At 37.8% G+C, this 25,860-nt stretch overlaps 2 protein-coding genes across 2 annotated transcripts in view; one reads left to right on the top strand and one right to left on the bottom strand.

The window, feature by feature from the left end:
- Window positions 1–25,860, top strand: part of LOC142348454 (uncharacterized) — a 53,300-nt gene that overhangs the window by 26,664 nt on the left and 776 nt on the right. The gene's annotated exons all lie outside the window — the stretch shown is intronic.
- LOC142348453 (uncharacterized) lies at window positions 869–25,385 on the bottom strand. Its single transcript, XM_075399815.1, has 3 exons — window positions 25,119–25,385; window positions 11,436–11,633; window positions 869–1,580 (listed from the first exon to the last, which is right to left on the bottom strand). Exons 1-3 carry the CDS (start codon window positions 25,321–25,323, stop codon window positions 1,213–1,215), a joined length of 771 nt encoding a protein of 256 aa, XP_075255930.1. The 5' UTR covers window positions 25,324–25,385; the 3' UTR covers window positions 869–1,212.

Below are 25,860 nucleotides of genomic sequence, written 5' to 3'. Positions count from 1 at the left end.
ATGTCATGTGCAAAAAGAAGTTGATAGAAAAGGCATAAGATTATAAAACAACTGAAAACACTGGTATCATTATCACCGCTACTATAAGTTTTTCTGGTCATATTGTTTTCAGAGGTAATCTCTTGGAAGACTTTGTCTAAATGCGTATTCAATTTGTCAACCCACGCAAACTATCAGTGGTATGATTTTGAAATGTATTTTTCCAAATTTTGATTTTTCTAAACAAATATGATATCGTCATAACTCGTCTCAGTAACAAAGGCTGCATAACTTAAAGAGAGATGCGTTCAAATCGCCCATAACCCTCCCATTTTAGTATGATCTAATGCTTAGAGACTAGTTCTGCTCTAAGAAAGCTGCTCAGCAACTTAGTGCCCTTTGAGTTTCACCTGTTTATCCCGTTTTTGGGGCACTACGAAAAGACCAACAGACTCAAAAAAAGTCGCTACGAAATTTGTTCGAAGCATCAATTAAGTACAATACCAAACAATGGCTATCAGTCTCTCAAATTGATATGCTTCGCTACAACTTCGCCTCATAGTTTGATAACTTCTCGATGGCGATAACAAACGTGTTGTGATGTTCATCACTGAAATCGTTAGGTACATATTTTGAAATATTGGACACAAAAAAGCAACCCGGATACATTTTCACGCACTTTTTATCCTGTACACACGGAAGAGACATTGACCGCAAATTGCTCTAGCCGCCGATAATAATTGTCTAACTCGCTGCACTTCAATGCGCATGATCAATGTTGAAGCAAATGAAAAGCATTCAAAGTCATAAACAAAGCAAATTCAATTTGCGACCGCGCAAACAAGTTCAGAACCCATTCGCTCTTTAATTCTCAATAAATTTTCCTGAAAACTGGTATCTACAATGGTCAATTTTCTCCCGTCCTGTTCTTCTGAATTGGTTATTGTAAAGAACTGAAACACATTAGAATTAACAGATTCGGGCGTGTAGATTATTAACATTAATAATATTTATTAGAAGAACATTGCAATCGGTTACAGAGTAACCCAGATTTGACTTTAGTAAATAATTATGTACTGTAGTAACCATAACAGAAAATATCCGTTCTCATGTTTGTTAATCATTTCACTCTGTTTTGTTGTCCGAAATGAAACTTGCATGATTTTCGCGGATGACTTCTAAACTGCTTGCATAGATTTAAAAGATTTGAATTTTCATCAAGAGCGTCTTCTTTCACTCTTCCGGTTCTCGTGACCTCTTAACTTTTTTCTTCTTACTGCTCTTCCGCTCTTTCTTTTTCTCTCCAGAACAGCAACAGATGCCGACCATGATGAATGTTAAAGTTAGCAGTGAGAAACAAAGTGTCAAAATCACCATCACAAACGGCCATCTAAATTTACCCTTAAGATCATAAAATTGGTCAGTGGTGTACTTCACCCCCTGAACTGACTTGACCTTTGGGGCCAGTTGGGCAAAGGTGTAACTGAGAACTTTGTACGTGTTTGTTTGGTCCGCAGATTGTAACTCGGATCCCTGCATGCTGCTCACACATTTGGAGTAACAGATTAAGACTAGAAGAGCTCCAACAGAACACCAGAAGGCTAAAACCATCATGATACTTTAAGTACTTTATCTACTCTGGAATATGTCCATTTTCATTCTAGGAAACCGTATGTATTTTTCGCTGTACCCTCAAAAGTACTTCTTGGAGAAATTTTTTTCCAAGATTGTGAATTTTGCCTTAGTTCACTGACAAAACTAATTGAACAAACTCGAATTTTTCGAATTTTCTGTTGGTTTTGAATTCAAATATTTAGCAAACAGGTTATGAGCAATCAAACATGTATACAGTCACTGAGTTTAAATAAGATCTGAAGAAAACGACCTCATGGTTTTTCTAGTTTCTCGAAGAAGTACTTTTGAAAATCCTTCGAGTAGAAGAGACATCATAACTTTGACTATAACATAAACTCCGTACGAAAAAAAAACAGACAATTTATTAAGTTTCCAGTCGAACATGTCGACAAGTTATGACATTTCAAACCAAACCTACCAACGATTTACAGGTTTTTGAAGCAAACATACCAAAGATTTCTTAAATTTTCTCTTTTTTGTTGTACCTTCGGTGAACTCGAGTTAGCAAAATTTTTTTTAAAAAAACTAATTCATATCCATCATACAGTATCTTTTCGTGGGCCAAAACAGTGATTAGCATGGAAAAAAGTGGGTCATTGATTCGAATACGGTTTTATATATAAGCTGATCTTGTTCAGTCGTCATAATCTGATCGGTTATTTATTGATTCATATCAAGATTCTTGGAGTGCTGAGGCTCAACGCTGGCCCATGAGACATAACCAAGTTAGCTGTTTGCTTTTTAAAATGTCAAACGAGCGTAAGAGAGTAAATACCACTGAAAATTTAATGTGCAAACTGCTGACTACAAACTTCCCTCTTGTGCGATCAGATACTATCTTACCCATAAGAATTACAATCTTGTTAGATCTAACCCAAAAAACATTTGCTGACTGGAATTTTTCTCTTGTAAAATCAGCTAATACATTTTTAAAGACAAAAAATTTTCTCACTGGAAATTTTTATCGTGAGACTATCTGATAAAAAAAATCTTACACAAATTTTATCATGAATGGTCAAAAAAGTCATATTTTGTCTCATTTGACTCATCACTAAAAAGATCAAATGCCGCAGTCAGATGTTTCGAAAAAACAAACAAAACATGTGAAAGTTAAATAACAACAAACTTTGACTCCGGTCACTCATTTAGGTCCCATATTCTTTCCTCAGTAGAGTCTCAATCACGCTTGTTCTAGCACGAGTTTTAGATAATTGTATTTGATCTCCAAAATTATTCAAAAAATTGGATTTATATATACATAACGCCAGTTGAAACAGATTGGTCATATCAAGAAAGTTTGTGACTTTAGGTTATAAGGATTGCCTTGCCTGTGAAGACTGAAACTTCTATCACTTTTGCTGTGAAGCTAGATAGTAGGCCAATGCGTAAACTGAAACATTTGTTGCTCTTACAAATCTTATGAAATGATCCGAATATCTTTCATTGAGGGATTTGATTTATAAGGTCCCGACATATATTGAAAAAAAAATCTATCTCAAATCTTCATGAAATTATGCGAAAAAATTTATTTATTTGCTCTTGCCATTTTTTGGCATATTAAAACATTCGAAGGAAAAAACATTTAACAGAGATTGTGAACTCGCCCCAGAGCTAGCTAGTTGTGACGAAAACAAAAAATTGCCAAATATATCCAGAAAAAGCTGATGAAAACTTTTTACGGTAGAATCTTGTATTTTGAGACATTTAAGAACTGAAAAAGCACTAAAAGTGCCAAACTACCAGTATCTTTGTTACTTAATGCAGTTGCAGTTATATGAAACGCAAAAAAAATTGCAGTAGGAAAATTGTTTTTTAAAAAAAAATAAAGACAAAATAAAATTTTTGCATTCTGAACGTTGCAGGTATCCGCAGCAAAATATTTTTATGCTTTAACATTTAAGTCTCAAGTAACTTCAAAAACAAATGTTTTGAATTTTTGAAGCTATTTTGAATTTCACCAGAAAGAACTGCCAACTTCAGAAACTGCAACAACAGAAATTTTTCCAATAGTTGAAAACTTTTTACAACTTTTTAGTGCGGAAAATCACAGTTATAACAAGATATCCGCAGTTATAACAATTTATATAGCTAAGTTGACCGCAAAAAAGTTTTCGTTTAGTGTTTAGTGTTTAAAAAATGAGTACAAGGAAGATTCTCATCAGCTGTGGTTTGCGCAGAAAATGTTCTCAAAATTCTCACAAAATCGTTTTCATGGCATTTGAGGGTCAAAGTACGAGTGGAGAGTGAAAAAGAGCATAGCATTTTAAATTGAGAAATGAGAGCACAGATTTTACACAAAACTATAGCTGCTTTACTTATATTTCTTTTTAAACAAAGTTTTGTTGGAGGCTCCCTCAAGCAACGGCAATGCCTAAAAAGCATACATAAGTAGCTTTGAAATCTTGTTGTTAACACTCAATTTTCTTTAAATTTAAAAAAAAGTTTAATTGTAGTTTCAATTAAATTGTGAAGATCGAGCACAAATGATATCATAATAAGGCAGGCAGAATCGGATAAATGCTCTTTAAGTTCTTCATCTATTTCAAATTGGCCCGGAAAAAAGTCCAAAAAATTAATTTCTTTTCTTTTTGTTCGCAAGTTCTTATTTGCTTTGATAAGCCTTGACAGTCTTGAGCGGTAACTTGGCGTGATATTTGAAGATTATGTCATGTATTCGGGAGATCTATTGTCAAAAAAGTTTAATTTGGCTTATATCTCGTACACTGATACGGTGGCGTCCACTTTCTTGTTTTAAGACTGTGTTTTTGGAAGGCTTTATTAATGAGAAATTAGCCCACTGATTAGAGATAGTTGTAGGAAACAGGCCAGAAAATGGTTTGACTTTAAATTGTTAAATTGCGAGAAAGGGGAGACTTTCTTACCGTCATGTTGCTTCCATGGTTCGATTAAAATATATTGTCCTCCAGACATTACGATAGTTGTTTCTGCAGAAGCTTAATTTGTGTATTGTTTTTGTTTCTATGGTGACAAAATTTAAAAAGTTGACTTTTTGGGGCCCCGATTAATTCCAATTAGGTGCTAAGTGTTAGCTGGCTCCATCTTTCAAACTTACCTATGGGACGGGCAGACCTGGCAAAAATTGCCAGTTTGTTTTGCATTTTTCTCCAGTAGGATGCTCAAACAACAACTTTTCCTCTTTCATTAGGACAAAAATTTTGTCTCCGCACCTTTGGATTTTGATATATTCGTAAGAAACCGACTTGTTTGCAATTTGTTGAGAATTGTAAAGAGGCGCAAAACGATAGGAGACAGTGACAGTTGTTTCATATCCATAACCCTATATTTGAACACAAAAATTTTCCTATCTCTGAAAATGAACAAATTTTGAAAATTGCTGAAAACAAATAAAACGAAATCATGTCGCTAATAAGGGCATATTTAAATTTTTTGGTCGTTCAGAAACTATGATGGAACTGATCAAGAAATGTTTGATGCTGCTAATAACTAGTATCTACAAGGTTTCTGTTTCTCTCAAATTCTAAATCATTGAAATTTTCGTTGTCACACATCGACGTGCAACCGATCATGCATTGCTTCTAGACATCTGTGTCAACTTGTCAAAACGTGGCTTGATTATTATTACCCGTTGAGAGGCCGACTTTGGCTATTCAAAGCAAATAATACTTGATTATGCAAACATTGCTTGGAGATATGATATCAAATAGAGCGGGTTTTTACGGAGTACAAACTTCGGAGTCCCTGTCTGTATGTCGATCTATCTGATAAAAGGAATAAATAAGTCGAAGGCAAAGATGTATGCCCAAGACCTGTTCGCGCTAATAAATCCTAAATAAAATTTACATATGGGGCTGAAAAGTTAAATTAATTAGATAGATTGTTTAACTAAAAACGTACGCTAAATTCGATGCTATTGGGTTGAGCTGCTGGCGAATGACGGTTTCGCTAATCCGTTATTCTTCGACTTGGATAATTTTTTTGTTCAAGATTTTGGAATAGCATAATGTATTTCTAAGTGAAGTTAAGAAAATATTTTAAAGTTAAAAAGATTTAGGAAGTTTTCAAGAAGACTTAAGGCAGTTGTCTGCTGCCGTTTTCTGATTTATTTGTGTCAATTTGATTTTTATTCCATACCATTTCGCTGAGAGAATTTACAATTTCATCTCAGCTCCGTTTGAGCCCATAGGAAGCGAACTGCAAACTCACGTTCATAGTGAGGTTATTTATATTTTATTTTTCTTTTTGGCCAAGAAGACAAGAATTTTAATTCTTTTTTTCTCACGGAAAATTTTTTAAAACTCCAGAAATTAAAACAATCTAAAACTGAGAGCATCAAATATATATTTCGTTGGCGCCTAGTTTCTGATTTTAACTTCACTTACAGCCGCAGCAATGATAGTTTTTTGGGGTCTTTTTTATCAGGATCTATTGTCTTTTCCCTGAAGAAATCTGCATCTTCTTTTTTGAACTTGGGGGGAAGATTTGCATTGCATCTGTAAAAAACGGATTTTAATTTAATCAAAATGAAGTGTATTAATACAGGCCGCCTTCACAACACGAGCTTCTTATTCTATCCTGGATATAAGCGAGGGAAACCAGGCCTAAATTTGTGTAAATTTTTCCAAGTCGAAATAAGTAACTTAAATACTTGCGTACTGGTAATCTTAGCGAGCGTTTGAATATATGTGATTTCTGCTGTGGTAATCTTTAAGTAAACCATTAGGAAAAGTGTTAAGAAACTTGAGCCAGTTTTGATTTCTAGTTCAAGTGAATTCACCGTTTTTTTGTAGCACTATGTTCGTCTGAAATCAGATTTGGTTTATCATATTAATATGGCTGCAATTTGAAGCAGTTGTGGTTAAAATTGAAGCCTGAACACGAACTTCAAGAAGACTTCTATGGGTTCATGAGACTTTTTTGGTAAAATGTAGCAAGTTAAAATCAAAGTTTCAGCGCAAAAAAAAAACGCTGAGCGCCAAAACTATGCATGATTAAAACATAGTCTCACCACTAGCTGTGGGATAATTATTGCTTTTAATATTTGCTTATATTAAATATTGGACTTTTCAAAACACTTTTTCATGTCACATTTTTGGGAAAAAAGAGAGTCACACATTTTTACTATGTAAAAATGCAATCATTAACAATCGTTTAAAAAATGAGAACATCTTCAAATTGATATTTATTTCTAAATTGAAATTTCAATTTAGAAATATTTTTCAATCTGAAGATGTTCTCATTTTTTTCGAATAACAATTTAAATTTTTCTGACATGTAGAATTGCTTATTTAGTGGAGTTGTATAATTTTGTACAATTTATGCAAGTAGGTAGTCATTTTTGCAGAGTGTCTTTTTCAACCGACGTTATGGCCAAAAATTTCCAACTGCAAAACAGACTACGGAATTTTAGACAGAGGCACTATTTAAACGCATCTTTGATCGTAACTTCTCTTTCTGCCTCATTACGCTAACGAGGTACATGTTTTAAAATATAAACGAGGCCTTTGTCGGCGAATAAATTTGGATAAATTATTAAAGATGTTTTAAATAATAATCTAAACACACTTGAAGTACTTGTTTGAAACTGTTTATGGAGCTAAAATAGAAAGAAGAACTATAAAAAAGGAACCACATCTTCACTTTTTTTCTTAGTTTTTATAAATGTGAACAGTTTCTCTTCATGTTTCATTGTTTTTTCTATGCTTTCTATTCATGCTTTGTTAATTTTCCTATCCAGCATTTCAATCTAAGACTTATTTTTCACCTTGTTTTTCGTCAGCTTTCGGGCGACATTGCTGACAAAAATTTATATCTCTAAAATAATGATAAATATACGGATTAGGCCCACACCGACCTTTGACAATGTTTCAATGTGTTGCTCTGACCGTTATCTAGAAAATGGTTGTGGACTCGATTCGTGTACATACTCCTACAACATTCGACTTTCCAACACACTGCAATACTTACCTTGCAAACAGAAACTTGATACACCTTTATAGGAAATATACTAAAATATGGTAACTCAAGAATATGGTAAAAAATATGGTAACTCAAATATGGTAACTAAAGATCCTCAAATGGCACCTACTCTGAAAACATGATTTGTACAAACTTGAAAGCTTTCTTTGAAAGGGTTTCAAGAAAAAGATCTTTCCAAGACAAGCAAGAAAATTAACAATAAAATGCCAATACATAAAAAAGTTGTAAGAAGAAGCACTGATTATCAAGATTTATCAATAATTATTATATACTAAAACGAAATTGAGGGACAATTCAGCTCTAGTTAGCTTATTAACCAACAAGTGAGCCTATTTTTTTTTTCAGTTGAATGAAATTTTTAAGTGGATTTACATAGTAAAAATGTAAATGGTGCTCTTTTGGTTTGTACATTAAATTGAAACGTAGTAAATGCCTTAAAAAGGACCGCCACTGAAAAGACCCACACTAAAAGGTTTCTGGTTTTATCCTGTAAAGATCTGACCAATATCTTCCAAGGTTTACCATGAAATGTTGCCATTTCAAGTTCCTGGCAGGATAAGTCCAATTTAGTGAGAGATTTCAAGATCATTCATGTGTTTATCAAGGTGTATCAAGTGTCGATTCCCTGGGAAGTAATTGGGTGTCATTAAAATGCGGTTATTTTGTTTCTTTTCGGGAAGACTGAGCTTTACATATAAGCAAAGCAACTCAAAACCAAAACAAATAGTGAACTTCGAATAGCATATAACCGTTAAGTTTGCGCACACTCGCACACTCAAACTCAAATCACAATTGCCATGGGTCCTCAAAACTTGACTAAAACAAAAATCACTTGAAATACTTCAGTTATTTATAGTTTCTTTTTTGTCACCGAACCTGGCCTTTCAGCAATGAGAGAAATCCAAGTGTACATTATTAACACCAAACGCAATTTCTATTGCACTGCAGTCTTAAAAATTATACTCGAAAGTTTATTTGGAAGCGAGAAATGTCAATGTCATGCATGTGTGTATCAAGTTGTATCAGGTGTCGATTTTCTGGGAAGTAGTTGGGTGTGATCAAAGTGCGGTTATTTTGTTTCTTTTTTGAAGGCCGAGCTTTGCATATAAGCAAATGAACTCAAGGCCAAAACAAATAGTGGACTAACACTAGCATGAATAGTGAACTTAGAATTATATTTTAAAGTTTATTTGGAAGAAAAGATAGACGAAATTTAATTAAAATTTGCATCAAATACTTCAGGATTGGTTTGTAAATCAAACCATTCTTTGAATATTTGACAAAATTTCTGTATGGTGATCAAAGTTCTTGTGTCATCAGATATTCAATGAAAAATTGACGCTGTTGGAAATTGTTCTGATTTTGTTGACTTCTTTATCAACAACCAATCTTAGATGCAATTTTGTCATGTAAAACCAAATCACTAGCAGCAAAAAAGTAGTCCAAAAACTATCAAAAATAAGTTGAAACTTTTTAATATAGTCCTACCAAAGAGGCTGGCAGTGCGTAATGCAGCAGAACTCATTGAGCGGTAAAATATTTTTGTTGTGTGCTTTTTCTGTAAATCATATAAGTGTTCGTATAGTTTAGGCATCTTTGACTTGCGAAAAAAGAATTAACAAGGAGATCATCAAATTCTCTCTGACGCACAAACTTTTAAAGCAAACAAACTTGATGCAAAGCATCGAAGTATTTTTTTACTGGCATTATCTTTACCTAGATTTGTTCGCTAAGATTTGAGAGTTAGAAATCAATTAAGAAACCGGAGATTCAGATTTTTGGTTAGGAGATCTGGGTTTAAGACTGTTTTACGTATGTTGAAAATACCGACTTGAAAAATGGGGATTTTCTCGATTCAAATCATTGCCTGAGTTATTATCAACAACTCAACAACATTTGGTTGTTTTCAATTGGAATTTTTTGGGTTACTGAGCCGGAAGAACATTTGATTAGCAGCAAAGCAAAGCTCAATGATTCGTTATTTGGACTATTTGAGCATCATGTAAGTAACCGTAATCCAATTTATAGCAAACAATACAGTTCACAAACCTAATTGCCAAAACCTAATGCCAGTAGAGACTTGAAGCCGTTGAGATGAACTGGGTGCACTAGTGTTCTTCTCGTCTTTAATAGGAGAGCAAACGTTACATTTTCATAAAATATTTAACAATTTCTTGCAAAACAATTTTTTTGTGTAAGAATCTTAGAAGATAGGGTCCGTGTTTTGTAATATCAGAATTTGTACAAAGTTGAAAAATTTCATTGAAAAGGTTTCAAGAAACAAGATACTGCCAAGATAAGCAAAAAAAATCAGCAATGAAATAGCAAAACATACAAAAGTTTAAGAAATAAGCACAAATTATCCAGGCTTATCAAGAGTTATTAAAAACTAATAAGAAATTATGGGAAAATTTAACTCCCGTTAGCTTATTAACCAACAAGTGAGCCAATTTTTTTCAGTAAAGAGAAATTTTTATCTGGATGTACATATTGCATCTAGTTAAATATGTAAATAGTACTCTTTAGGCTTGCAAATTAGTTTGTGACGTAGTACACGAATTAAAGAAGACCGCCACCGGATAAAAACACTAAAAGTTTTCTAGTTTTATCCTGTATAGATTTTACCACGATCTTCATAGGTTTTCCATGAATTGTTGGCATTTCAAGTTCCTGGCAGTATTACTCCAATTTAGTGAGAGATTTGAAAATCATTCATGTGTTTATCGATGTGTATCAAGTGTCGATTCCCTGGGAAGAAATTGGGTGTCATCAAAATGCGGTTATTTTGTTTTTTTTTTCGGGAAGGCTGAGCTTTACATATAAGCAAAGCAACTCAAAGCCAAAAGAAAATCTTTACCAGCGGAAGTGAAACACACACTCAAACTCAAATCACCATTGGCATGGATCCAAAAAATTTGACTAAAACAAAAATTACGTGAAATACTTCAATTATAAATAGTTTTTTCTTGTCACCGAAACTGGACTTTCACCAATGAGAGAATTCCGAGTGTACTACACTAACACCAAATGCGATTTCTATTGCGCTGCAGTCTTGAAAATTATATTTGAAATGTTATTTGGAAGCGAGAGATGTCAAGGTCATGCATGTGTGTATCAAGGTGTATCAGGTGTCGATTTTCTGGGAAGTAGTTGGGTGTGATCAAAATGCGGTTATTTTGTTTCTTTTTTGAAGGCCAAGCTTCACATATACGCTAATGAGCTCAGGGCCAAAACAAACAGTGGACTTAGAATAGCATGAATAGTGAACTTATAATTATCTTTGAAAAATTATTTGGAAGAAAAGACAGAAGAAATTCATTATAAAATTGCATCAAATTCGTCGCGATTGGTTTGTAAATCAACCCGTTGTTAGAATGTTTGACAAAACTTCTGTATGGGGAACAAATTTTTTGTGACATCAGATTTTCAATGAAAAAATGACACTGTTGGAAATTGATCGTTTTTTGTTGACTTCCTTATCTACAACCAATCAGAGATGCCATTTTGACATGTATAACCACGTGACTAGCGGCATAAAAGGTTTTGAGCAGCAAAACTTAAAGATTCTTTATTTTGACTAATTTAGCATCAGGTAAGCAACTGTAATCTACTTTATAGCGGATAATACAGTTCACAGAACTAACTGCAAAAGCATACTATCCGGACAGATTTGAAAACCCTGAAACATACTGGGCGTAGTAATGTTGTTCTTGTCTTTACTAGGAGAGGAAACGTTACACTTTTATAATATATTTAACAAGTTGCTGCAAATTAATCGTCATGTGCCAGAATCTTGGAAGATGCGGTTCGAGTTTGCATGTAATTAATAATAACCTAAGGGGACATTACTGAAAAAAGTTTACCTGAAGCTATTGAAAAGGCAATGTTCAAAGTCTTAGCCAAACATTTCTCCGGGTCCAGACATTTTCCCAATTGCACTATTATGATGATAATGAGAACAAATGCACAACCTGCTCCGATCATGAGCAGCACCGCAGATGAAACGTTCTCACTCCGATAGAGATTCAGTTTTGCGTCTTTAACCTGCCCAGTAAATTCGGCTGAAATAAAATTACTGTCAACGCGTACTCTTAAAGCGCAGAACCCTGTTTGGAGGTGCTAATTAATGGTCACGATTAAAAGCGCCCGGTAGTGGGGTTGTTAAATGTTAAAATGTGGTTTGTGATTACTCGGATGAGTTCTCTATTTTGCCTAAAGTCTGATCATTAACGAGATAAATTCAGATCAAAGGAGATTTTTGGCTCACCACGGGCGCGATGTACTCCTCATTGCCTGCTCTTCAACGATTTTTTTCAAACAAAACTCAAACATTTTTATAGCTGCGAAGCTGTAAGCGTCGTCTGACTCTCTTTTTGTTCTACATTTTTTTCACGCCATAAACATCAAAAGGGCAACTATGTCGATATGCCACTATTTTACTCCTAGTTTGCCACTTTTTGCGTAATGTTGTTTCTTAAACTAGTTGGCGATGAGTTTTAAGCTGAACTGTGTGACAAATTTTTTATCACAACAGACTTACCTCGCTCAATAAATGACTTCTTATTTTTTTAGGTCAGTTGAGATAACTCTAACGCCTCTAAAGGTTAATATAGGACCCCTTTTTCAACAAAAATCTGTTTGAATCCTTTTTGTTCTTTAAAAATATTGGCCGCTGCATTGAGTAAGTTCGGTATTTGTTGCTATCTATATTCTAGATTATGTAACTTTGTTTCGCAGTTATTTTTCGTAATCTGCCGGCTATGTTTGTTAAAATTAGGAAGTTTGAAATATGTAAAAATACTGATTATCTTATAATTTGGACCATAAAGGCAGGTAGATCCTTAATCCAAGTACTTAATTACGCTGTGATAGAGAAAAAATGATTGCTTCCAGGTCTACCGTAAAAAGTTATTCTCAGAGCAAAAACTAAAACATATAGTATACTGATATCTCTAAACTATACGGCTTACTTAATCATTAGTTAAATCAGAAGGGCATTTTAAAAAAAAAATCCTTTTGAAGAAGATACAGAATTTTTAACGGCTATTTTAGTATTTAACTTTGCGTAATCTATTTGTGCGTAGTTACTGTCTGGTCATGAGAAATGTTACATGAGATTAAACACGAGCGAGCCACTCAGCTAAAATAATAGCTAACGTCAGATCATGGCTGTTTATCCTCTGGCTGGGTCTGAAAGTGGCGCACCAAAAACTACAAACGGAGTAAAAAAAGCTCATGTGAAATTATTTGATTAATACAGATATTTGCCTGAAAAGATCTGATCATCAATGAGCACCTTGACTTGGAAAATTGCTTTTGCTTGCGCTATGGAACTAAGTGAGCAACTTATCGTTAAAAGACGATTAGATTAGATTGAAATGAGCTCCTGATTGCATTGTTTTGTACAAAAACTAGTAGTAGCAGAAATGGAAACTCTACAACAGATCATAGATGTCGTCAAAAGAGTTCCGCAAGTAGATTACTTACAACTAGGCTAACGTAACACTGTAGAAACGTTTAAAATTTCAGGGGAACATTTTAAAAGTACCACATATCTAATGTCAATTAGGTTTCAACTAAAGACTAGCGTAATTTACTTTCAAAGCAACCAGGGCACTTTGTTCGTTAATTCGGTTGTGATAAAATCATATCAAGTCCAACGTGCCACTGAGGCATGGCCGTGGTCCGCAATTATCATTGTTTGCTTTAATTTATCTCGCTCCAAGTATTTTGTCCCGATAAACGAAAAATTTCCAAAATCTCAGCACTTCACTGTGATTGGTTCAGAATTGTGGCGCCCATTTCGATAAAAATTATTCGGTTGGTTTTGAAAATTGTTGGATGCAAAGTTAATTTTTTGCACGCGTATAATTCGCAGTTATACATTGTAAATGGCATAGTTGTACATCAAACCTTAAGTGAAATTTTTGTTTCATTTCCTTTTGTTAATTAAACATTTTAAAATATTTTGCAGAACATTTAAAAGATTAATTTTTCCATAATAATTTATACATTTTTCCCTAATTGTGACAGGAATTCTTTTTAGCTCTTTCATTCATTTATAGTGCTGACATGATTACAATGCGTGTTTTTGGTCTGATTTTCTGCGTATGGTCTGCTTTTTATTCAATTTCAGATCCTGTTGAAACATTTTTTATGGCCTTATTAAAGGTGAAAACACTCTTTCGTAAGCTGAATTCTTCATCCAAATCGATATAAAGCAGCGTATAAGTTATCGTAAGTACATATCATCATAAAGTAGCGTGTTAGGCTTAGAACAACGTATTAACTCATCGAAGATAGCAACAACGTGTCAGCATTATCGGTGTACAAAGCAAATTGTTCTGCTAAGCAAAGGTCAACCATTCAACTTAGAAGCTTTAATACGTACATAGCAACAAGTGGAACTTAGACGGCTAGATTTTGTTGTTCATTTAACAGGTTTTTTCGTCTGATGTCATTGACGTCAAAATCAGTTCGTATTCAATCGGCAATTGTCTAGAAAACCTAAAATTTTAAGCCGAAAACCGGCTTATTCGATACATATAGTGGTTATATTTACTTAAAATTAGGTTAAATGAACTTTTTCGGAACTTTCTACGTATATTAGAACGTATTTAATTCATATTTTAAAGTTTAGAAATACTCGATTCTGATTGGCCAATAATTCGTCCATTTACTACATAACATACTCCGGCCCGGAAGAAGATGTTGGGAAAACTGGTACAAGTTTTACAAGCGGGCTGACGAGTGAACCGGTCGACGTACGTAAAGCGGCGGAGCGCGCGACGCTATCGGAGCCGTAACGGAGTTCCACAATCCGAGCGGTTGGGTAGTAACCCCTAGGATCGGTTTCCTCAACTATCCAAACCAAGTCACCGGTCTTAAGGTGTTGCTCGGCAGGCGTCTGCCACTTAGAGCGTCGGTTCAGCGTCGGTACGTACTCTTTGATCCAACGGGACCAGATCGCATTAGCGTATGACTGCGCACGGGCGTAACGTTTACGATGGTCGAACTCATTGTGGCCGACAACAGACGGAATACAGGTAGAGTAATCTCCTAAAAGAAAGTGGTTGGGCGTTAAAGCGTTCAAATCGCACCGATCAGCGCTTACGGGTGTTAAAGGACGCAAATTGAGGGCATTCTCCACGAGACAAAAGGTAGTATGAAGTACCTCATCCGTGAGGCGACGCGTGCCAAGAATAGTATACAACACGCGCTAGAAACTGCGTACCAACCTCTCCCAGATGCCACCTTGATGTGGTGCGCTGGGTGGATTGAACCTCCACTTTCTACCTTTGTGAGCGAGCTCAGCTGCAATGTTGACAACGTTCCACTTTTCAATACTTTCTCGGAGTTCTTTCTCCGCTCCAATAAAGTTAGTGCCATTGTCTGACCAAATCATGGCAGGTGTACCCCTACGTGACACAAACCGCTCAAGTCCCATAACACAAGAACTGGTGTCCATGGATGTAACTATCTCGACATGGACAGCGCGAGTAGTGAGACAGGTGAAGAGGAAGCCCCACCTTTTCTCAGTAGTACGGCGGACAGTATCATACAATGGCCCAAAGTAGTCAACGCCAGTGTTCGTGAAGGGAGGAGACTGGTAAGCAAGTCTCTCCTTAGGTAAGTCAGACATGATTGGTTGCATAGTTACAGCTTGAAATTCGCGGCATCTCAGACAGTGTGCTTTGATGGAACGCAAGGATGATCTTAGTTTCAGTACTGTATAGTGTTGCTGCATAATTGATCTTAGGTATTCAACGCCCTGATGATAATGCTTTACGTGCGTGTGTTCAAGGAACAGTTTCACAAACGGATGACGTTGATCTAAGATGATTGGGTACTTTACGTTAAATCCAACTTCAATTAACCGCTTGCTGCGGCCCGAGGAACGGATTAGCCCATTTGGACTAATAAACGGTGAATGTGGAGCGATTCGGCTACTCCGTTTGACGACCTTATTGTCAAGAAGATCTTTTCTTTCGGCTTCAAAAGACTCTCCTTCAACCAAGTACTGTAGATGACGCTCTTCGTCAAGTTCAGTAGGGTCAGTAATGCTACCATCAAGATTACGGTAGCCGGCATGTTTCGGAAAAAGCCGGAGAACGTATGCGGCAATGCGCAAGTACTTTTGATAAGAACTAAACTTATCAAATGGGAATAAAGACGGAACGGGAGTTGTCTGTTTTTTAACAGATATAGGGAGAGAAACAGTGTCTTCTATAGTGACTGCTTTGTTGACGCCAAGTTTGATGTTATTAATGACGTCTTTGTTCGGTACAAACGGGAAACGTGAATTAGTTAAGAAATTTGGACCTCTGACCCAACTGCTTAGTTGCAAAATCTCAGCGGACATTCCACGCGTGCCAGCGTCAGCTGGATTATCCTTATTTGCGACGTGGTTCCATTGGTCAACGCTAGTATACTCCAAAATTTCGCAATCACGGTTTGCAACAAAGATTGGTTGCTTTTCATTTGAGTTAATCCATTGGAGAACGGTCGTGCTGTCTGTCCACATGAATACTTGGTTAACAGTAACGGTAAGTGCTTGTGTAATTTCTCTTTTAAGTCGAGCGGCAAGTAGAGCTGCTTGTAATTCGAGTTTTGGGACAGTCATTACTCTCATTGGCGCCACGCGCGCTTTCCCCAAAACAAACGCAAGCTTTGTTCTTTCTTGGCCCGTAGGTGTTTTTACTTGGGCTCGCAAGAATGCGACCGCACTGAAAATATCCTGCGAACTGTCACCGAACATATGCAACTCTATTTTATCAAAGGGTCCACTAAAGTAACTTCGGGGAATTTTGATGTTTTCAAGCTTTGGTAAGTCCGCACTCCAAACCAAAAATCTTTGAACGATGTCCTGTGGGAGCTCGTCATCCCATTGTTGTCCTGTGACACGCCAGATGTCTTTTAAGAGCAGTCGCGCACCGACCGTAAAAGGTGCGACAAGACCAATGGGGTCAAAAACTTTCGAGACAAGATTTAGGACCAAGCGTTGCGTGAGGGACTTGGTGATAGCGCAGCTTGTACCCCTACTCACAACTAAAGTGTCATTAGTATGATCCCACTTTAAACCTAGCACATGCGATGAATCCTCCTGACATGAAACAATAACTTTGGGCTCAGTAGACTGAAAGGAACCATCAATTCGGTCAGCCAGATTTGGTACATTGCCTACGAACTTTGTAAGCTTGAACCCACCGAGATGGAGAAGATGTACCAATTCTTTCGATCTATTGATGGCTTTCTCTGGAGACTCCATTGAGTCAAGATAATCGTCCATGTAGAAGTTTTCAAGGACGGCTTTTGCAGCTTCGGGATAAAACTTGGCATTGTCTCTCGCAGTGCGTTGCAATGCATAGTTGGCGCATGTGGGCTAGTCTTTAGCCACGAATATATGGCGCGTATATTGATACACTACAACATTAGTTGTGGGGTCCTCCCGCCACAGAAAGCGAAGTGATGGTTGATCTGATGGTAACACGCCAACCTGTAGAAACATTCCCTCGATGTCGGCGGAGACGGCATATGGATGTTGTCGGAAGCGAAGAAGTACCTAAATAAGATTTTGGAGCAGATCAGGGCCAGTGAGCAAAGATTTATTCAGTGACGCGCCATGAAATTTTGCTGCTCCATTGAGCACCCTACGCACCTTACCTGGTTTGTTCGGGTTTAAAACCGGATGGTGGGATAGGTACCACTCTTTATCAGACCGGCTCTCAACCTTGTGAGCGTCCCGAATCTCAATTACATACCCCTTATTTAGGTCTTCCTTGATGGTACTAGTATACTTCTCTCTGAGGTCTTCGTCCTTGACCAAACGTTTTTCGAGCGATTTTAGTTGCACAAGGGAGGAGAAGTAATTATTTGGGAGCTGGATGTTGTCTGCTGCCCACAGCATTTCGACATCATATCTCAGGCCATTGTGTATGGTGGTACTCTCAAGGATCTCGTGAGCCCTTGCGTCTGCTGCAGATCTGGAGTCGACCTGCATGTTTGCCCCGAATGATTCAATGTCGTACCATGACTTTACTTGACTTGCTAACTCATTGTCATGTTCGATATTCACTTTAAAGCACGTTGAGGTTAAACAAGAACTTGATGTTAACGGACCGCTTAAGACCCAACCTATGGGTAAGCGTACGGCAACGGGTGAACGCTTCTCATCGGCAGAGAAGTATTCTAACGGGAGGATGGCATGATAGACATCTTGTCCGAGTATCATCTCAATGTCTTTATAGGAATATGTCACGGGATCAAGGACCGCTAACTGTGGATAAGTCTCTTGCAGGGCCTGTACATTAATTATATCAGAGCCGACGTTCAGACTCTCTTTAACGAAAGGGTTGATGGTAAATGGTTCGAAATCTTGATGTTCTCTTGGTTTCACAGTAACTTCAACAATCCTAGTGTCAACTACTTCTTCGGTATTAATACCCTTGACAGTTAGCTTAAGTGATTTACCGTGGAAACCGAGTCTATCTGCGAGACTACCGGCCACCCAAGCGTTACTGCTGGCGGTATCACACAACACTAAAGCCCTGGTATCTAAACCGGACGAATTGACAAACTGCAATTCCGTTACCTGAAGGAGCCCCTTAACATCAGTAACAGATGACATTGTTGTGGTCTTATTAGACGGCTGTTGACTAGTAGTTGCTTTACTTTGACCTGTGTTGCCAGAAGAGTGTATAGTATTGGGATTTGTTGAATGTTTGTTTGGGAAAACCCTATCTGCTCCATGCAATAGTGAGTTATGCGAACTATTACACCCCTCTGCTTGGCACTTTCTTGGCTGAGGGCACTGGTGGAACGTGTGCTTGTTCCTTAAGCACGAAATGCAAAGTTTGTTATCCGCCAACAACTTAGCTCTCTGGGTTGGAGTCTTTTCTTTGAAAACTCGACACTCCCATAGCCGGTGGTTACCTTTGCATACAATGCACCGAGAGTAAGTGTTTGTGGAAGAAGATGGAATTTGCTTCTTTGTGTCCCTTTGTTGTAAGTTTGATGCAAACACTTTTGAGGCTGTTTTGGGTCTTTGTTACTGAAGTGATGTTCTCTTCAGGTTTGGCCTTGGTTGCGCTTTGTTTCATAAGAACATGGGCCTCAGCCTTTTCTTTATCTTCAAAGTCAAGGAGGGTAGGCTTGACCCAGTGCTTCTTAACCGTAAAGAGTGACCATGACTCTTTCATGTTTGGTGGTAACTTCTGAACCGCTTGGTTAAGTAGGGAAGCGCTCTTCAAGTCAGCATCATATGATAGTGACTTGAAAACACCAACGAGGCTGGATATGGCTGCAGAATAGTTAATGATGTTATCACTATTGTGCATTTTAGGAGGCGGAAAGTTGCTTAGTTTATCCAAGTGTGCACTTACGACTGCCTGTGGCTGGCCAAATTTACGTTCCAAAGTCCTTAGTGCATCCTTGTACATTAAACCACAGTAAGCAAACTCGGCGATTGCAATCTTTGCTTTACCAGTGACGAGTGTCTTAAGGTATGTCAATTTAACGTCATCAGTGAGCGTTTGCGAGTCAATCGCGCTTTTGAATTGACCATACAACTCGTGCCATTGCAATGGATCGCTATTATACTGAGCAAGTTTCCATTCTGGCAAGGGGTCATTTTTCTTGCTGTTTATTGCGTCAGCCAACTCCCCAATCAATGACGCAGTGTCCGGTATCGGAGGGGCAGGTGCAGACATCTGCGGACCACTCCAACTCAACGGTGTGGGCCCAACATAAGGGTATGCTGGCTGAAAAACAGGAGTGGCTAGACCAGGTACGACATTACTAGTAGTCGCGGTTGGGTTTTCCTGCTGTGCACCTGATGGTGGTTGCATATCAATCAAAAGGGGTGAATTCGAATATATTCGTTGTGGAATATTAGTGCTTGAGGGTGCGATATGGTTGTGTATATTTAGAGGCAGACTATTCACGGTGGTTGTGTCTTGGTTGACTATTGACGGTCTGTGTTGTGGAAACCGCCAATGACTCATATTTGGCACAAAGTTTTGGCCAAGAGGGATAGTGGGCATATTTGGGACAGGCGGAACAACAGAACGTACAACTTTGTGTACTCGGTTATTATTATTTTGAAAAGTTTCGTTGACGAGAGGCTGATCAATCAAAGGGGCGTGTAGGATGGGAGCAGTGATGTTAGGTGCGAAGACTGAGTTCGGATTGGGAAGGTCGTTAGGATGAGCGGGTTCGGAGTTGTGCTGTTGAGTGTTTGGACTTGGTGGGGCGCTTGGGTGCGAGGGAACGTTTATTGCGGGGGCTGGATGATTTGTTGAGGGAAAAGGAGGAAGAGTGGCGTTTGGTGCTCAGGGGACAAAATTAATTTGTTGTCGGGAGAATATACGCGGGGCCGAATCATTCTTAGGCAGCCTTGATGTTTCAGGTCTCCTTAAGAATTGAAGTTTTGCGTTGGGAATTAACTCGGAGGCATTATTTTGATTTACTTGCGGTGCGAACGGTTGTGGTGGAATGGGCTGTTGAATGGGTGGTGGAGAAGCCCCTGGGGCGTGTACAGAAGGCGGGTGACTATCCGCGGTTACTTGGTTGGATACGCTCGGAAGTGCCATGCCTTATTGGCCTGTTTGATCCATTTGCGCCCTTAGGTGCGCCTGGTACAACGCCTGTGTGTTAGCAGCAGCCAAAAAATTTTCAGGTGGAGTATAATAGGGGTCGAGTTGCTGCAAGGTCTCAATGCTTAAAAAATAATTGCATCGACAATTTTTTGGAATCGATTGCCTTGAAATGTCAGTGTTGTGATTTTCCACTGCTTCGGCGTTATTGTGGCTAGTTCTTTCGTAACCTCTGGTTCACCAGTTTTCTCGTTGTTATTAAAACTTAAAGCAAGTGAGGTGTTGATCCAATCCTGAACAGCCTTTTCACTTCTCATTGAGCTCCTAGCACTTGCAGTTGTTTCAGATTGGCTACCTTTAGAAACGGCGTCCAGCAATTCAAATTCTTGCAGATTTGCCTCTGCCAACCGTTTCCTGTTAATTTCCTCCAATTCATCTATTTCCATTTGTTTTTCTGTTTAGCAAGGCGAATGGCTGCCTCATTCTGTTTTTCAATTTCTTCACGCTTCATCTGAGCAATTACATAATCATGTTTACGCTGACTGGATGTTTTTGACGATGTCATAATTGAGGGAAGTCTAGAACGAATGGAAGCCCTTGGTTCCTGGAACGCACTCACTTTATCATCAGCAGAGTTGATGTAGTTTCGTGCTGAAGTGAGTATGTTGTCGTTCTTAGTTGTCATTGCTTCCAAGTAAGACTCTAATGAAGGAACAAGAGCACTTGGGTCCTCTGGTTTTCCAGCAAATGCAATCAGGTCCTCATTTTTGTCTACAACAGTCATAAATGCTTTGTTGCACTTTGTTACTAGGCGTTCAACTTTCACTCGCCTACTTTGACTATTTATACTATGGAGGATGTCTTCATGTATAGCATGCAATTCAGCTTCACGCTTTGACCTGGCCGCGTACAGTTTTTTTACTTTTCTATCAAGACTATTAGACATCACGATGTTATTATCTCCAATGACCAGCAAAACTACCACTGCAAGCGGTTATCTATTATAAGCACACTCCAAACAAACCAAATCCACGCAAAACAAACTCAACGCAAAATGCACCAAACACAGCACACTGTAGACAGTCTGTAAAACAAACCGCCCAAAGAACAGAAAAGGTCGTCGAGCCCACAGTGCCCGACAAAAACAGAAGTGAAGCGCTTAACGCTATACACTCAGCGCGGAGGGAAGACAAAAGACACAAGGGAAGTCGAGCGAGCAACGCGCGACAAAACGGAGACGTTACGGACGGGAAGTTGGGCGAGCAACGCGCAACGCTACAGACAGGACGGAAACGCGGAACAAGCGACGCACGAAGAAACCGGTAACGAGACGGTCGGAACGGACAAACGGGAAACGGGAAAACGGTACGGACGAGGCGGAAACGTCGGGCGGACGGCGCGCGACGAAACGGGAAAACGGTAGAGACGAGACGAAGACGTCGGGCTGACGGCGCGCGACGGAACGGGAAAACGGTACTGACGAGACGGAAACGTCGGGCGGACGGCGCCCGACAAAACGGGAATACGGAATATCAGGATAGGGAGGTAGGCCACGAGCGAGGAGGCGGGAAGTTCAAACGCTGGCAGACCATAGCAACAAACTCTACCAAACAAACTAGCCGTAACTCCAGAATAAACTTAAGTCACACCCTAGAGAGGAGGAGAGATGCTACTGCAAGAGACAAACTAGCACAAGTCATTATGGGGCTTTATATATACGAATAACGAACTAATTTACGGCAGAGCAGTAGTATACTAAATGGATGAAAAGAGCGAGAAATTTACTAGCTGTAACTCCAGAATAAACTTAAGTCACACCCTAGCAATATTCAAACCTAAACAACCGATCAGCATACCAACAATATTAAACAAACTACAGCAAAAGTTAAGTAATATGCAGAGATTTTGTATGTAGTCTATGAAAGCTGGAAAAGTTAAGAAACAATCTAGCCATGACTCCAGAATAAACTTAAGTCACACCCTAGAAGGCAAAAACCTAAACCAACTAACAATCATACAGTTACACGCAAACATACGGCAGCAAAAATCAATATATTACAACAAAGCTGCTAGTAAATTAGTGAGTTGGAAAAGTCCAGGAACCAACTAGCCGTAACTCTAGAACAAACTTAAGTCACACCCTAGAAAGCAACAAGACCAAAGCAACTAACCAGCATACTAGCTTAATCAACATACTGCAACAAAAACACAACATACTTCATCATATATGACAACATGCTACATCAAAGGAAAAAATTAGGCGGACAAAAACAACTGTGAATGCAAGAAAAAACGGAATGATTGGAAACGAAAACGAAGAACAAAATTTTTGGGAGAGTGACGTTGATGAAAAATGAACGGAAATTGTGAATGGCGGAGTTAAAGAACGAAAAAGAAGCGGACGGTACGGTACGAAAAGGAGATGCGAAGATAATAAGAAGACAATCTTTTTTTGAGCCAGAGGTTGTGAGTTTATATCTCACACCATGGTGGCCATAGAGAGGTCCAATTTCTCTGTCCAATTTTTTCAAATTTTGGTCAATTTTTTGCAAATTCTTGATTACGGAACGGTAATCCTGAAAACAATTTTTTGCTATGTAGCCATAATGGACCAATTTGTCTGAAATTCTCAACATTCGACCCAAAATTTTCAAAATCGATGTTTTTTTCTCTTAAAAAAGGTTCTCAGCTCCCTTCTCCAAAAAGTATTCTAATTCGCTGAGATTTGCCAAGATAGTACTACTTGCTTTTTTTTACAAACTGGCGGAAAGGGATTTGTGAATATCGGAAGCTTTGCTCAAACTCCGAACCTTGATGTTTTTTAAACTCAAGAAATTCAACTGTCGGGATTATTGGTGACCGGTTACAAAAAAGATTACAGTCAATTATCCACTATTATAAATACCAGTGTTTGGGACTGAAATTTCCGTCTAAACTATCTAAAAACTTTACTGCAAAAATAATATAGCATATGTTTCTGTCCTACAATTTTTTCTTCCGGCGCGTCCTGACAGCAATTAAAACTTTTTGTTGATTGAGCAGGTGTCACTCATCGTTGTTCTTTGGATCACACATCTGGGGCTGAAGAGAAATGCCGTCTGTTCACACTCGCGGGTACATAACACCTCAGAGGCTCATTCCCCCCCCCATGGTGGTCACATAGTACTCCTCCACTCTCAACGTTATAGTATCCTTCCCCGCTGTGACTCAGATCTTGCACAATTTTAATGATTTCAATAGTATGTTGCCGGCTTCCAATTCTTGTGTATGGGCTTTCGTGACTTCGAGTATTCCATGGGTCTTGTAATCTGGGCATACCATGCTACCATCTGCTGCAGTGTTGCTGCATCCCTCTTGTCAATAAGATAGTTCAATAAACTCACACCATTTACCAGCTCAGTAATTAGCATTAAAGGTGATCCGATCGAAGGATATGGATAAATTGGCTGATAACTTCAACACAAAGCACGTATAAATTCAACACGCATTCAACATATTATAATTATGGAATATAGTCCTGAAATTACAACTTAACAGTAGACACTGAATGTCAGATTTGAATAAGTTTGTCACAATTCAAACAATTAGGCTGAAAGGTGTTCAGAACCCTAGCGGCACCAGATTAAAGGTGAAAACACTCTTTCGTAAGCTGAATTCTTCATCCAAATCGATATAAAGCAGCGTATAAGTTATCGTAAGTACATAGCAACCTTCATCATAAAGTAGCGTGTTAGGCTTAGAACAACGTATTAACTCATCGAAGATAGCAACAACGTGTCAGCATTATCGGTGTACAAAGCAACTTGTTCTGCTAAGCAAAGGTCAACCATTCAACGTAGAAGCTTTAATACGTACATAGCAACAAGTGGAACTTAGACGGCAAGATTTTGTTGTTCATTTAACAGGTTTTTTCGTCTGATGTCATTGACGTCAAAATCAGTTCGTATTCAATCGGCAATTGTCTAGAAAACCTAAAATATTAAGCCAAAACCAGCTTATTCGATACATATAGTGGTTATATTTACTTAAAATTAGGTTAAATGAACTTTTTCGGAACTTTCTACGTATATTAGAACGTATTTAATTCATATTTTAAAGTTTAGAAATACTCGATTCTGATTGGCTAATAATTCGTCCATTTACTACGTAACAGGCCTAATTGAGACCTTCTATAGTTTTTGAGTTTTTGTCCAAAACAATTCTGCGCATCTCAGATAAAACATCAAACAGTTACTGAAAATTGATTATAGTTAAACTCGCACCCTTTTGACTGAAAAATCAGACACTACTTGTTACACCGAATCGATATGGTATCCTGCACTTTTATTGTAGAACAAGGAAAATAAAAGGCAAAAGAGTGTTAACAAACAGCCAGGAGTAACTGTCAATATGCTTTTTCTGGAAAAATTGGTTTCTGAATTACAGACTTGTGAATATCTTTTTAGCAACCTAGACCAATAGAAGATCAAATCGATTGCTTTGTTGGTTTTTTGCGCTTTCCTCCTATATAAGCTTTCATTGTCGGCATGTTCTTAAATATTATTTTTTAACTGAAAAGGTAATAGAGAGCTTTAATTCAATAGTTGTAATCACTGTCCTCTACAGCATTCGGATCTTTTATGTGAAAATTTGGTTCTTTCCCATTACAACCCCTCGCGAATTTATAGCCCCATTACGGTTCATTTACGGGAAATGGGGGGGGGGATATACGTTATATAACCATTAAGCCAGGAGACTGTAATGGGAAAGACCCAAAAAACGAAGGCAGGTCTCTGGGATTACGAATTGAGCATTAAAAACACTAGTTGCATATTATTGTTTGCGTATATCATAAATTAAGACATTTTACGCAAAAAATATTGCCAATAGTTAAAAGGGCATTTGATCACGTAATGCAATTCTTAAAATGAAGCTCTTTCGAATTGCAATGTTTAAAGTCACTTTTTCACTCACAGATTCCAAGACACTCCTCTTTTTTCTCAGAATAGACGCAAACTTTCCACAGTCCCGCTTCCATGTGCAACTTGAGGATGTCAGGATCTTCGCTCTTAAAGCCTTCTGCTATCATAATCATGTCCATATTAGCCAATACACAACACACCACTGTAAACGATGTCGTAAATAAAGAAACTAATATCAGTATCTTCAAATCTTCCATTTGTTGACTTGTTTATTTTTTTCGCTTCTAGTGTTATTTTTTTCTATGCATGAAAAGGTCAAAAGTTGCTGGAGTCTAATTTTAAGTGCATTAATTCACAATGACACACAGATCTTCTAATAAAAGTAAACAATCGTCTCGGGATGAAAACTGAACAATTTATCTACCCACAAAGTGAAGTTTATACCAATTTATTACTGAAGAAACCAAAACTGAAGAAAATAGCAGAATCTACAGCTTATTAAGAGACGATCCAGCAAAAAAGTGGAATAATTTTTCAATTAAAGCTGTCGATGATAACGTGGCCGTAGAAAGCATTGTGTCAGAGATCACATGAACTAATTCAACTAAAACGCCACCAGTTATCAAGTAAGAGACGAATGTGCTCTAAAATCATATAATTGGTGTTAAATTATCCTTAACCAAAAAAATATCTTGAAATTCAGGGGGAAAACTACTTTCAATTTCTACTGGTGAAACAAGCGTACCGACATACATTTTCACAGGTGCAAATTGTTTTCATTTCTTTTTCAATCT

This window comes from Convolutriloba macropyga, chromosome 10 (genome assembly GCF_964194025.1).
Source record: "Convolutriloba macropyga chromosome 10, txConMacr16.3, whole genome shotgun sequence".
NCBI classification, from domain to species: domain Eukaryota; kingdom Metazoa; phylum Xenacoelomorpha; order Acoela; family Convolutidae; genus Convolutriloba; species Convolutriloba macropyga.
The sequence above is the reverse complement of the archived record's forward strand: the minus strand, read 5'-3'. Positions and strand labels throughout refer to the sequence as shown.

Bases quoted from the DNA above. Each gene is read 5' to 3' on its own strand.
- LOC142348453 (XM_075399815.1), bottom strand. From the start codon at position 25,323: ATGGAAGATTTGAAGATACTGATATTAGTTTCTTTATTTACGACATCG. The intron at 11,634-25,118 runs GTGAGTGAAAAA...ATTTTATTTCAG, and splicing joins AGAGGAGTGTCTTGGAATCT to CCGAATTTACTGGGCAGGTT. The intron at 1,581-11,435 runs GTAAACTTTTTT...TGATGGTTTTAG, and splicing joins TGCCTTTTCAATAGCTTCAG to CCTTCTGGTGTTCTGTTGGA.